The sequence below is a fragment of the Paramormyrops kingsleyae genome, chromosome 3 (genome assembly GCF_048594095.1).
Source record: "Paramormyrops kingsleyae isolate MSU_618 chromosome 3, PKINGS_0.4, whole genome shotgun sequence".
In the NCBI taxonomy this organism is placed as follows: domain Eukaryota; kingdom Metazoa; phylum Chordata; class Actinopteri; order Osteoglossiformes; family Mormyridae; genus Paramormyrops; species Paramormyrops kingsleyae.
Genome location: NC_132799.1, coordinates 42,932,081 through 42,945,853, shown reverse-complemented (window position 1 = coordinate 42,945,853; position 13,773 = coordinate 42,932,081). Strand labels below are relative to the sequence as shown.

Here is a 13,773-nt window from a genome sequence, read left to right as displayed (position 1 = left end):
GAATATATATATACACGAATATATATGAATATATATATACACGAATATATATGAATATATATATATTCAAATGTATATCGAAATATAGGAAATGTGTTTAAAAATCGTATCACCGTTATTGAAAAAAATTCTATGGCGATATATATTGATATCGAATTATTGTCCAGCCCTAAACTGACTAATATTTTCCTGCGGGATCTTCTAATTATGTTGAAATAAAAATGTAACTTACAGCGTAAAAACATGGAATCCAGTCAGAAGCGCATGGCCCTCTTGTGCGGTGGAGAACTTGAGCCGCTGGTGTCGTCGGGCTCGGCCTTGCGCTTCCTCTGACTGGTGCCAGCGGGCCTCTGAGGAGGCCTCTCCTCCTGCCTCATGCCCCATGTTCGCAGAGAACTGATCACATGCACGGAGACATGCACGGACATGACCACGGTGTGGTCATCACCATAGTCCGTAATGCCCCAGAGTCCCTCGGGGATGCTGAGCTCATCCAGCTTCCATAGGTAGTTGCGGCCTTCGATCTCAAGCTGCTGCCACGTGCTGTTAGGGCCCACAGGGATCCAGAAGGTGGAGCTGGAGGGCTCAGCATTTTCTGGCTCAATCTGACTTCCAGGTTGAGTGTCAGAAGCCACAGATAAGGATGGAGATGAGGGCTCATCTTCACCCCAGGCCAAGGGGAGAGCCTCAGGAAGCCCATTAGCATCCTCAGTCGTGGATGCTGGAGCTGCAGGGGAAGCCTCCCTTCTAGAGCTGGGTGATGGCAGCTCCTGTCCGTAATGGTCATCCTCCTCAGCTGGTGATTCTCCATCCCCATGCTGGACACCAGTCTCTGTACCATGATGTACCACTTGCAGCCGTGCAGTTGCTACGTGCAATAGGCTGGGATCCAACTCCTCCCCAGTGAGCCGCCAATAAAATGAAGGGACACTGAGGGCCAGAGACTGCAAGTTCTCCATGGTCAGTGGGCTCCTCTCGAAGTTCACGACCAGAATGGAGATGAACTTGTCCTCCACAAACTCATGAACTGGGACAAAATGGAACACAGAGAGATATATAAGAACATGACAATAACTGGATAAATACTCTACTACAAAATCAGTTTAAAATGAGTCCATGGGCTTCAGATTGTCAGATAAATGAAATAATGTGAATTACCGATAAAGCTAAGAAAGCTAAACCAGAAGACAACATCCATGCATACGCTTACTCTCACACATATCCAAATGAATAAATATTAAATGAAACACATTTAGTCCTGCACTTTTGTCACTAACAGTGATCTTGCTTTTCATTTTCTTATTATTTAAACAAGATGAGCAAGAATGGGAGACAGAAGGGGAGTATAACGAACGGCATTTCCTATCACATCGTCACATTTTCTCATTTTAAAACTCTGCTTCCAATGTATCCGTTTGCAGTTCAAAATACATTTGTTTCTGTAGATTAAAGTTGAATTATTCAACAGGTCGGTTATTTTACCTCGAAAACCAAAGGTGTTACTTATCAGCTTTACCTCAAGACTAACAAGCATTAGGCCAATGCAGACTTGGCCGTTCATTTCGTCTGTCACATACCGGGAGCTACAACTTTATTATCATTTAATCACTATAATCATTAATACCTTCTGGATCCATGTTCTCCACGTTTAAGGAGTGATGGATTCGAAATCTCATCGAGTAACAGTCCTTTATCTCAACTATCTGCACCATTTTGCCAAGAGCGAGAGTTTGCGCATCCAGAAAGTTTAACCGTTTTTGTTTTATTTCAAACTGCCTTCATTGACCGGAAACCATAAATATTTTAAACTCTGCGCTAAGACACATTCGCATGGCGTTAGTTTTAACGATTCTGACGGGATAAGAAACGTGCGCAATTTCTCAAAATTACCACACAGTGGAGAATTAATGCCGGCAGGATCTTACTGTCTACAAAGCAAGTTCAATGCAAGCATAACCTTCACAAGTAAGACGAAGCATGGCGGCGGAAAAGAACAACATTTTTATTTTACAATTACTTCAAAATTAGGAACAAAAATACGACCAAAAATTCTTTAGTTTGACATGTGATCAAAATACAGAGTAAACTAATACATGATAGCATGCATGCAAAAGATCAACGGCAGAACAGGGACTTTTAACGTTGTCTGCATTAAAAAGGAATTAACCATCCCTCTCAATATAAAATTGGGATAATTTTTTTCTCTTCAGAGGCCTCCATAGAATAGTGCATCCATCCCCTCACTCATGTGTATAGAGACGTATCCTAAGGCTCTGTCAGCAACATTCAGATCAACAACAGCATCAACAATTTCACAGCTAGTTTTAAAACTTGCTTAAACGCACAGTGATTGCAGAAAATGATAAACAAATTAGGTAATATTAATTAAATTATTAAATTGTGCAGATTAATAGTCAGAAAAGGTTTTTCAATTTTACATTATGATAAATGAGAACTATAGGTGATTACTAATTATTGTTAACTAATTTACTGTATGAATTTTTCCCCCTCGTTGTTAAAAATCATTATATGTCAGGGTGCCAGTCAGTGGAAGCACACAGACACGTTGGCCAGCTGTCCTATTCAACTACTTTTTGGTCATTTATTAAGTAACTGACTAATATTTTCCTGCGGGATCTTCTAATTATGTTGAAATAAAAATGTAACTTACAGCGTAAAAACATGGAATCCAGTCAGAAGCGCATGGGCCTCTTGTGCGGTGGAGGAGAACTTGAGCCGCTGGTGTCGTCGGGCTCGGCCTTGCGCTTCCTCTGACTGGTGCCAGCGGGCCTCTGAGGAGGCCTCTCCTCCTGCCTCACGTCCCATGTTCGCAGAGAACTGCTCACATGTACGGAGACATGCACGGACATGACCACGGTGTGATCATCACCGTAGTCCGTAATGCTCCAGAGTCCATCGGAGATGCTGAGCTCATCCAGCTTCCGCAGGTAGTTGCGGCCTTCGATCTCAAGCTGCTGCCACGTGCTGTTAGGGCCCACAGGGATCCAGAAGGTGGAGCTGGAGGGCTCAGCATGTTCTGGCTCAATCTGACTTCCAGGTTGAGTGTCAGAAGGCACAGATAAGGATGGAGATGAGGGCTCATCTTCACCCCAGGCCAAGGGGAGAGCCTCAGGAAGCCCATTAGCATCCTCAGTCGTGGATGCTGGAGCTGCAGGGGAAGCCTCCCTTATAGAGCTGGATGATGGCAGCTCCTGTCCGTAATGGTCATCCTCCTCAGCTGGTGATTCTCCATCCCCATGCTGGACACCAGTCTCTGTACCATGATGTACCACTTGCAGCCGTGCAGTTGCTACGTGCAATAGGCTGGGATCCAGCTCCTCCCCAGTGAGCCGCCAATAAAATGAAGGGACACTGAGGGCCAGAGACTGCAAGTTCTCCATGGTCAGTGGGCTCCTCTCGAAGTTCACGACCAGAATGGAGATGAACTTGTCCTCCAAAAACTCATGAACTGGGACAAAATGGAACACAGAGAGATATATAAGAACATGACAATAACTGGATAAATACTCTACTACAAAATCAGTTTAAAATGAGTCCATGGGCTTCAGATTGTCAGATAAATTAAATAATGTGAATTACCGATAAAGCTAAGAAAGCTAAACCAGAAAACAACATCCATGCATACGCTTACTCTCACACATATCCAAATGAATAAATATTAAATGAAACACATTTAGTCCTGCACTTTTGTCACTAACAGTGATCTTGCTTTTCATTTTCTTATTATTTAAACAAGATGAGCAAGAATGGGAGACAGAAGGGGAGTATAACGAACGGCATTTCCTATCACATCGTTACATTTTCTCATTTTAAAACTCCGCTTCCAATGTATCCGTTTGCAGCTCTAAATACATTCATTTCTGTAGATAAAAGTTGAATTATTCAACCGGTCGGTTATTTTACCTCGAAAACCAAAGGTGTTACTTATCAGCTTTACCTCAAAACTAACAAGCATTAGGCCAATGCAGACTTGGCCGTTCATTTCGTTTGTCACATACCAGGAGCTACAACTTTATTATCATTTAATCATTATAATCATTAATACCTTCTGGATCTATGTTCTCCATGTTTAAGGAGTGATGGATTCGAATTCTCATCGAATAACAGTCCTTTATCTCGACTATCTGCACCATCTTGCCAAGAGCGAGAGTTTGCGCATCCAGAAAGTTTAACCGTTTTTGTTTTATTTCAAACTGCCTTCATTGACCGGAAACCGTAAATATTTTAAACTCTGCGCTAAGACACATTCGCATGGCGTTAGTTTTACCGATTCTGACGGGATAAGAAACGTGCGCAATTTCTCAAAATTACCACACAGTGGAGAATTAATGCCGGCAGGATCTTACTGTCTACAAAGCAAGTTCAATGCAAGTATAACCTTCAGAAGTAAGACGAAGCATGGCGGCGGAAAAGAACAACATTTTTATTTTACAATTACTTCAAAATTAGGAACAAAAATACGACCAAAAATTCTTTAGTTTGACATGTGATCAAAATACAGAGTAAACTAATACATGATAGCATGCATGCAAAAGATCAACGGCAGAACAGGGACTTTTAACGTTGTCTGCATTAAAAAGGAATTAACCATCCCTCTCAATATAAAATTGGGATAATTTTTTCTCTTCAGAGGCCTCCATAGAATAGTGCATCCATCCCCTCACTCATCTGTATGAAGACGTATCCTAAGGCTCCGTCAGCAACATTCAGATCAACAACAGCATCAACAATTTCACAGCTAGTTTTAAAACTTGCTTTAACGCACAGTGATTGCAGAAAATGATAAACAATTTAGGTAATATTAATTAAATTATTAAAATGTGCAGATTAATAGTCAGAAATGGTTTTTGAATTTTACATCATGATAAATGAGAACTATAGGTGATTACTAATTATTGTTAACTAATTTACTGTATGAATTTTTCCCCCTCGTTGTCAGGGTGCCAGTCAGTGGAAGAACACAGACACGTTGGCCAGCTGTCCTATTCATTCAGCACCAGCCCATCTAGTAGAGAATTCAGCACCACGGATAGTGACCTGTGTTACTATGACATCAGGTTCCTTCATTGGCTCTATATGTTTTTCTAGAAATAACTAAATGGCTCTGTTGCAGAAATTTCCAGCCATAGACTTGGTTCCTGTATGAAGAGGATATTTTATTTTTACTCAGACCTACAGAAAACCAGCTCTGCACGCGATCTCCCCTTTACTGCTGGAGCAGGGCACACGCAGATCAACAAGTGACAATGCAGCAAATACAGATGAACAATTTCTCACAGCTTCAGAAGGAGTCAGATTACTTTGTAATTCAGAGTTTGTCTAAGACTTCTGCTAGAACATTTTGTGCACTTGAGCCTACTTTCAAAATGTATGGCACCTGGGTCTACTAAAACAAGGTGATGCTGCCTGAACCACCAACCAAGGCTGGGGAGGAAAGGGAGGAATACTAGCCAAAGCAAGGAAGAAAAGCAGCCCACCCTATCTCATGGTCATGAATACAAGAGTTAGGGAGTGTTATGAAGAAGACACCACACTTAAGACCACACAGTGAATTACACCAGAGAGAGTTATTGCATTCTAGCTGTGTTACGTAACATTCCTCAGCCTTCGGTTTTTTCCACACTATGAAGGACATAATTCAGGGTGACAAACAAAACAGCGGAACTGTAGGGCAGCCATTTATTTGTTTCAGTAGTTTTAAGAAAACTTGAACATAAAATGTTTGTTTTGCTTAGATATAAGTCCAGTTGTAGCAGATTTATATTGGCTTTAAGTGATGGATGTTGCTTGTGTTAATACTGCTTTGTCTTTGAGGATGAAGTCTGAAGTGTAGGTGACATAGAAGCATGTAGTTTGATGTTTGGAGGTTGTAGTTTTTCATGGGACAATTTGAATATGGAGTACTGGTGTTGTACTTTTTAAGAGGACAGCTCACGAAAACTAATACAGAGTATTATAAGTACCTCTCTTTAAAGGAACTGAGCTCTCTTAGTGTATTTTACATCACATACACTCTTGGTTCGCTGGGCGGTCCATCCCACTGTAGTTGGAGAAAGCTGCCATCAGTCGTTCAGTGTAGCACTCGCAGGATTTACTAGGCTCCTGCTTAAACTGATGCATCATCATCCAGTCCATGTGCGGGGCGACCTGTATCAGAAGGGCTGCCACATAGCGAGGTCTGTTCTGCCTGGGATCCAGCAGGTCACTGACAATGTCCTTCAACTCCTTCATCTACAGTGTCAGATGACCAAAGTTATCTCCCTCTTGAGGATTTGTAAATAACAACATAGGGGCAAGAATTTTGGATGGAGGATGAGAAGTTTTTGACCGCGGCACGTCGTCACTGATAAGGAGGTGGAGTCGGGCGCTGAATGGTTATGATCCTCATCTGCAGGGGGGAGAGGGGAAGGGGCAGGGGAACCAGTTGCTACTCCTCCCTCGGCGGCATAAGGAGGAGACTGCTGTTTGGGCAGCAATGCTTGGGCAGGGGCCACACAGTTTATTCCTTGGTATCTAATTAGCAGACACCTTTTGGTTCCTTCAGGGGCTCCACAGACAAACTCATTGACAAAATAGAGTCGTCACAGACAAATGCTTTGTCACATGCTCAGCCGACATGGACTGTGTGCTGTTTACATATTTTTGGCAGAAACGGAAAGCTCATATGCATATCAGCATATTTTTGGCACAAGTGGAACTCCATCATTTTAAAGAGGGTAAACTCTTCAGGAAATTTACAATGTCAGAATAAACTGATTTTTTAACAGGAGTAACTAATGTGCCCTAATAAGGAAATACATACAATCAGAATAAAATACCTGTGGTTTTTAACAGTGGTAACAATCTGATACGGAAAGGTATCAGATCAACATATCTATAGCATGTAACGGAGCTTGCTCCCCTCCAGAACTCATTGTTCCAGTAGTTATCTGAAATTGTCGTTATTTGGAATATTAAAGACTATGAACAAAAATGGACAATGCAAGAAAATAAAACAATGAGTATGACAGAAAACTAGAGTATTGTTGCAACGGTTGGTACTAGCTGGGTTATGTACTAGCTCACATTAGAGAAACATCATAAATGCTACTAATACACAACTGGGGGGGGGGGGGGGTGTGGCTCAGTACATGGGCTAAGTCCTTGTGCCTGTAATCAGAAGGTCACCGGTCCAAACCCAACCTCAGCACGTCCTTTAGCAAGGCCCTTAACACCCAGCTTCCTGGGGGCCCACACAGGTGACTGTCTTTCACATAGAGCTTGATTTATAAAGAGCAAATTGAGGGAGGTGTAAAGAAGACAATTTCCCCACAGGGATCAATAAAAGTATCAATTATTATTATAACTGTAACTACACGTAATAACCGGAAAGCATAATTGCTTACTTTCTGTCGAAAATTCTTGCAGCAATATGCTACATTTATGAGCTAGCGGACATGTAATTCTGTTCTACGCATGCGCTTTAACTGAGAGTGTGCTATTCTGATAGGTATGCTATAATGTCAAAACACCTGTACTAATGAAATGTAATACACAACAGCTTTCAAAAATGCGGTAGCATGGTACCTTTTCAATGGCGGTATAACATGCAGCTAGTCTGCAAAAACTCTTTGGTAAATGTCAATAAATAAAAATCGCTGCATTGCATAGTCAATTAATCTATGTGTGACATCGTGCTCAAAACGACTCCAGATAAGCCGTAAAATAAAGGCATTAATCATGAATTTCAGTCAGTTATGCCACAGCACTTCCCTTCGCTCGTTTTCTTCAACACAAAAAATCGCTCAGGCCAGGATCATTAAGTGCAATGTGGAGAGTGCAGACCAGCCGGGGATAATCGTGCTCGGTTACAGTATAAGGCACACGGGTAAATTGTGAATACGGCCTTAATCTAGCTACAGCTTCTTGAATTGTTGGGCGGTGTGTGTAACATAACGTTTTGACATACCGATATCACTTTAAATTTCACGTGTATTTATCACTTCATTTCACGTGTCTCTTTAAGTCATTGTTTGATATTATCCAGAGCTGATCGTGTGATTAATCAAACTTTCAGTGTCATCATTTTTATGCTGTTGTATACTAATCTTTAAAATTCATCTTATAGAATTCTGTTCTTATTATTACATAACAACGCGAATTATTGGTATGTTATTATTTAATAACATTATGGCCGCTTTGCTTGGTTACGTATTAGGCATCATATGGCATGTGGGACGTACGCTGCCAGTTTGAAACACGCAGCCTCACTTCCATTTCTGGACCAAGATGGCGAGGTACGTTAAGTTTCTGCTCCCATATTATCGTATAAATGATCTTATTATTTAGTATCTGTCAAACTTGCATGTATATTAAAATATGTTTACTGTTTCGGGCTACTGCGTTAATTCTATCAAAATTTTATGTGCAAGTTAGCTATAGTTTCGTATTGATATTTAAGTTTTCTGCATGTGCTTTCCTGCGCTTTCATGTTACATTCAGATGCGGATGGTTCCGGTGTTCTGTCGAGTTGAGCTACAGTACTTTGTCGAGTTAGGCTACCTTAACCTCCTGAGACCCTACGTCCTCATATAAGGACATCATTTTTGTTTAAAACTATTAATTGTTCAAAAAAATGTTTGGTTTTTATGATTATGAGGTCCTACTAATCCTAAATGGCTAAAGGAAATAACACATGCACACCAAACAAAAGCCCGAGAGTCAGGAGGATAGTGCTAATAGATAGCCCTAACGCTAGCCCCAAAAAAACCCCTAAAATCCTTACCCTAACCCCTAAAACAGGGGTGACCAATCTTATCCGCAAAGGGCCGGTGTGTATGCAGGTTTTTGGGATAACCTGTAGGTCAGCTGTTCAAACCCAGGTGTGAGGACTCTTCAGCCAATCAGTCCTGACCTGTATTCCATGTGTCAGGAGTGACTGACAGCTCCATTGCATTACCTGTATGTTGTTTTTCCTCATTCAGAATCAGACGAATGGCGAAAGCTGTCAGCTGGAGTGATGACCAGTACTGGGCAACATGGGACAAGTGGGGAGAGGTGATTGACCGGGGAGATGAGGAAGAGCTGTGCTCCCCAGCAGAATCACCCTCTGACCAGGCTGACAGTTTGAACGTGTGACACAACCGAAAGGCAATTGCCAAGGCAGTTAGCTGGACGGATGATGTGTATTGGGCAGCCTGGGACAAATGGGATGAAATCATCTGCTGGGGTGAAGCAAAAGAGTGCTCCCCAGCAACTCCACCCACCAACCAGCCTGGGGAGGATAAGGGGTTAGACGTGCATGGGTTAGAGGTCTTTGTGTTAAATGAAAGGACAGTCTCCATAAAGCCTGCAGACGACCACCAAGACAGGCTGAAAATAGAAGCCGTATTGGTCGACCTCTGCCAGTTTGAGCTTGATGATGTAAATCAAAGTAATGGTAAATTTGAAATTGTAGGAATAGAAATTGGAGAAGTCAAATTGGAGGAGACTGCAGAGAGGGGTTTTAATTCAGTATTTGAATTGGAAATGATGGATTTGGAGATAGAAGTTGTAGACAGTGAATTCCAGCTGAATGCTGTTAATTGGGACATTGCTGAAACTAAAGTGGACAAATTATTAGTGGAACACCTCAACATAAATGATCTCGAAGCAGGCAGTGTGAAGGTGTCCACATCAAATGGCAATGTGGTGAAGGTGCCCCTGCAGACAACGCATGGGAAACAGAAGAAAGGCAAAAAATGGCAAAATTAGACCCCACGAGAGCCGATTGCTGAAGCTGAACATCCTTCTCAGCCTCTTATTTGAATTTGTCAAATTGTTTTAAATCATTGTGGGATTAGCCCCATTGTACCCTTCACATACATACTTACAACATCTCTAAAACACTTTAAATTGTAAACATGTTTCTTCCCTACATCCATTTATGTCTTTCCTATTAGCAATGTAAGGGGAATCTTATTAATGCTAATAATAATGAATAATAATAATAATAATAATGTAACTCTGTTTTGCTTATGTTTGGAAGTCCTGGGTTAAGGACACCTAGCTTAGAACCAGAGTTTTTGTAGAGTTTTTGTGTGCGTGCGTGCCTGTGTGTGTGTGTGTGTGCCTCAGTGCGTGCATGCGTTCATGCCTGTGTGTGTGCCTGTGTGAGTGCCTGTGGCCGTACCTGCATGCCTGCCTGTGTGCGTACATACCTGGCTGTCTGCGTGTGTGCCTGCGTTCGCGCCTGTGTCGCTTGTGTGCCTGCCTGTGTGCCTGCATGCCTGCTTGCGTGTGTACGTGCCTGAGTGCATGTGTACGTTCGTGCCCGTGTGTGTGCCTGCATGCGTTCTTGTGTGCATTCATACCCGTGTGTGCCTGTAAATGCCTGTGTGCTTGCCTGTCTGCTTGAAGCATGTCTGTGTGCATGCATGCATGCCTTTGTGCTTGGGTATCGCTGTGCGCACATGTGTGCATGCCTGCCTGTGTGCGTGCCTGTGTGCCTGTGTGTAAGCGCCTTTCTGTGTGCATGCATGCCTGTGTGAATGCCTTTGTGCTTGAGTGCATTCGTGCCTGTGTGTGTGTGGCTCTGTGGGCGTGCGTGCCTGTGCACATGCTATTGTACGTGCCTGTGTGCTTGCCTTCATGCGTGAGTGCGTGTCTGTGCATGCGTGCCTGTGTGCATACCTGCCTGTGAGCTTGCGTGCCTGTGGCGTGCTTGCATGCGTGCGTACCTGTGTGCATGCCTGCCTGCCAGCATGTGTGCATGCGTGTATGCCTGTGTAAGTGCCTACCTGTGTGCGTGCGTGCCTGTGTGTCTGCGTGCCTTTGTGCTTGAGTGCCTTTGTGCCTGTGTATGAGCCTGCGTGCGTGCCTGTGTGTTTACATGCATGTGTCCCTATGTGCATGCCTGTGAGCCTGCGTGCATGCCTGTGTATGTGCCAATGTGCGTGCGTGCCTGTGTGCATTCCTGCCTGTGAGCTTGTGTGCATGCATGCATGCCTGTGTACGTGCATGCATGCCTGCATGTGTGTGTGCGTGACTGCCTGCATGCGTGCCTGTGTGTTCGTGCCTACGTGCAAGCGTGTGTGCCTTTGTGCATGTGTGCCTTTGTTCGTGCTTGCCTGTGTGCCTGCCTTCGTGCTTGTGTGTGTGCGTGTCTCTGTGCCTATGTGCTTGCATGCGTGTGCGCGTGCCTGTGTGTGCGCGTGTCTGTGTGCTTGCATGCCTATGTGCATAACTGCCTGTGTGTGCGCGTTTGTGGTTTCACGTGTATGTGTGGGCGTCCCTGTATGTGTGCGTGCTTGTGTGCATTCGTGTCTGTGCGTGCCTGTGTGAATTCATGCCAGTGTGCATGCCTGCATGCGTGTGTGCCTTTGTGCTTGAGTGCTTTCGTGCCTGTGTATGTGCCTTCACGTGTGCGTGCCTGTGTGTGTGTGACTGCCTGCGTGCCTGCCTGCCTGTGTGCTTATGTGTGTGCGTGTCTCTGTGCCTGTGTGCTGGCATGCGTACCTGTGTGCTTGCGTACCTGTGTGCTTGCGTGCATGTGTGCGGGAGTGCCTGTGTGCGTGCGTGCATACCTGTGTGCTTGCGTGGCTACGTGCGTGGCGCGTGCTTGCCTGTGTGCGTGCCTGAGTACGTGTGTGCGTTCGTGTCTGCTTATCTGCACGTGTGCGTGCACGTGTGCTTGCGTGCATGTGTGTGTGCCTCCGTGCTTCCATGCCTGTGTGCATGCATGCCAGTGTGCGTGCATGCGTCCCTGTGTGCTTGCTTGCCTGTGTCCGTCCATGTCTGTGTGCATTAATGTGTGCGTGCATGCGTTTCTGCCTGCCTGCACGCATTCATGCCTGTGTACGTGTTTGCATGTGTCTGTGCCTTTGTCTCAGCGTACCTGCCTGTGTGTGTGCCTGCCTATGTTCGTGCGTGCCTGTGTGCATGTCTGCGTGCGTTCGTGCCTTTGTCTCTGCATACCTGCCTGTGTGTGTGCCTGCCTGTGTGCTTGCCTGTGTTCGCACGTGCCTGTGTGTGTGCCTGTCTGTTTGCCTGCCTGCCTGCCTTTGTGCACCATTCACACCTATGGTCAACTTGGTAATTCCAGTTAACCTCAGTTTGTTCCCAGGGGTGGGTGGCACGGTGATGGTGGTTGGCACTGTCACCTCACACCTCTGGGATCTGGGTTTGAGTTTCTGCCAGGGTTCCATGTGTGCAGTTTGCATGTTCTCGCCGTGTCATCGTGGGGTTTCTCCCCCTAGTCCAAAAACATGCTGAGGCTATCTCAAGTTACCAAATTGCCTGTAGGTGTGAGTGAATGGTGAGTGTGCTCTGTGATGGGTTGGCGCCCCATCCAGGGTTGTTTCCTGCTTTGTGTCCTGCTCCGGAGCCCCTGCAGCCCTAAACAGGAGAAGCGGTTTCAGAAAATGGATGTATGGATGGATGGATGGTCCCAGAGGCTAACCACTGCACCACTGTGCCATCCCCATGTATGGGATATGTAGAAGAAAACTGTAACAGGTTATCCAGTGTGTGACAGATGTCAAATCACATGACCCAGTCTGTTCCCAAAGGTGAATCGAGAGATTCTGAGCTTAAGAGCCAGTAAGGCACAGTTTAATTCTCTATAGTGTTGTAAAGTATTAATGTATAATTCTTGTCAAATATATGGCCATCAAGGGGTGGAAATGAGCCAGTTTGAAGGCACAGAGAAGTGGATCATCACCATTAGAAGGGAAGTGCTGCAGCTCACATTTTTGCTCCTTTTACAACCGGGGTTATGAATCCCTGCACTAGAACTACTATCCTGCGCAAATTTGCATAAATCCCCTAGAACTCCCTACAGCTCCTCCTAAGTCTGCGCAGACCTTCAGCCCCATTCTCCTCCTCCTTTTGTTGTGCAAACATGCCAATTACCTGTGAACCCTGGCACATTTGCATTTGTGTACTCAGACTGCTAGATGAAATTCAAGGCAGCCTGAACCTGTGTGTGTGACATGGGAACCTTCACTGAAGCTTGTCATATCTATTGTTGGGTGAGTGTGTGTGGGCCTGTGTGTGTGCGCTTGCCTGTGTTCTTGTGCATGCCTATGTACATGCGTGTGTCTGTACCTGTCTGTGTGCCAGTGTGTGTGCGTGCCTGCCTGCGTGCAATTGTGCGTGCGTGCGTGCCTGTGTGTGTCTGCGCGCGTGCCTGTGTGTGTCTGCGTGCGTGCCTGTGTGTGTGTGTGCCTGTATGTATGCGTACCTATGGGCGTGCGTGCCAGTGCGTGTGTGTGGGCCTCTGTGTGTGCGCATGCCTGTGTTCTTCTGTGCATGCCTGTGTACATGCATGTGTCCGTACCTGTGTGTGTCTGCGTGCGTGCCTGTGTGTGCGTCCATGCCTTCGTGCATGTGTGTGTGTGCCTGTATGCATGCCTGTGTGTGTGTGTGTGTGTGTGCAAGTGTAACTGTGCATGCCTGTGTGCTTGTGTGCGTGCCTGCCTGTATGCGTACCTGTGAGCGTGCGTGGGCCTGTGTGTGTGTGCGTGCCTGCCTGCGTGCAATTGTGCGTGCGTGCCTGCCTGTATGTGTCTGCATGCGTGTAAGTATGTGTCTGCATGCGTGCCTGTGTGTGTGTGTGGTTGCAACTGTAACTGTGCATGCCTGTGTGCTTGCGTGCGTCCCTGTCTGCGTGCATGTGTGCCTGTGCGTGTGTGTGGGCCTGTGTCTGCGTGCCTGTGTACATGTATGTGTCCGTACCTGTGTGTGTGCGTGCCTGCCTGTGTGCAATTGTGCGTGCCAGTATGTGTCTGCGTG

At 45.2% G+C, this 13,773-nt stretch overlaps 1 protein-coding gene across 1 annotated transcript; it reads right to left on the bottom strand.

Annotated features, from left to right (window-relative positions):
- Nucleotides 1-204: 204 nt before the first annotated feature.
- Nucleotides 205-4,609, bottom strand: LOC140588328 (uncharacterized). The gene is made up of 3 exons (XM_072710343.1): nt 4,067-4,609; nt 2,672-3,469; nt 205-1,027 (listed from the first exon to the last, which is right to left on the bottom strand). The coding sequence occupies exons 1-2, from the start codon at nt 4,152-4,154 to the stop codon at nt 2,694-2,696; spliced, it is 864 nt and encodes a 287-aa protein (XP_072566444.1). The 5' UTR covers nt 4,155-4,609; the 3' UTR covers nt 205-1,027; nt 2,672-2,693.
- Between the last annotated feature and the right edge of the window lie 9,164 nt (nt 4,610-13,773).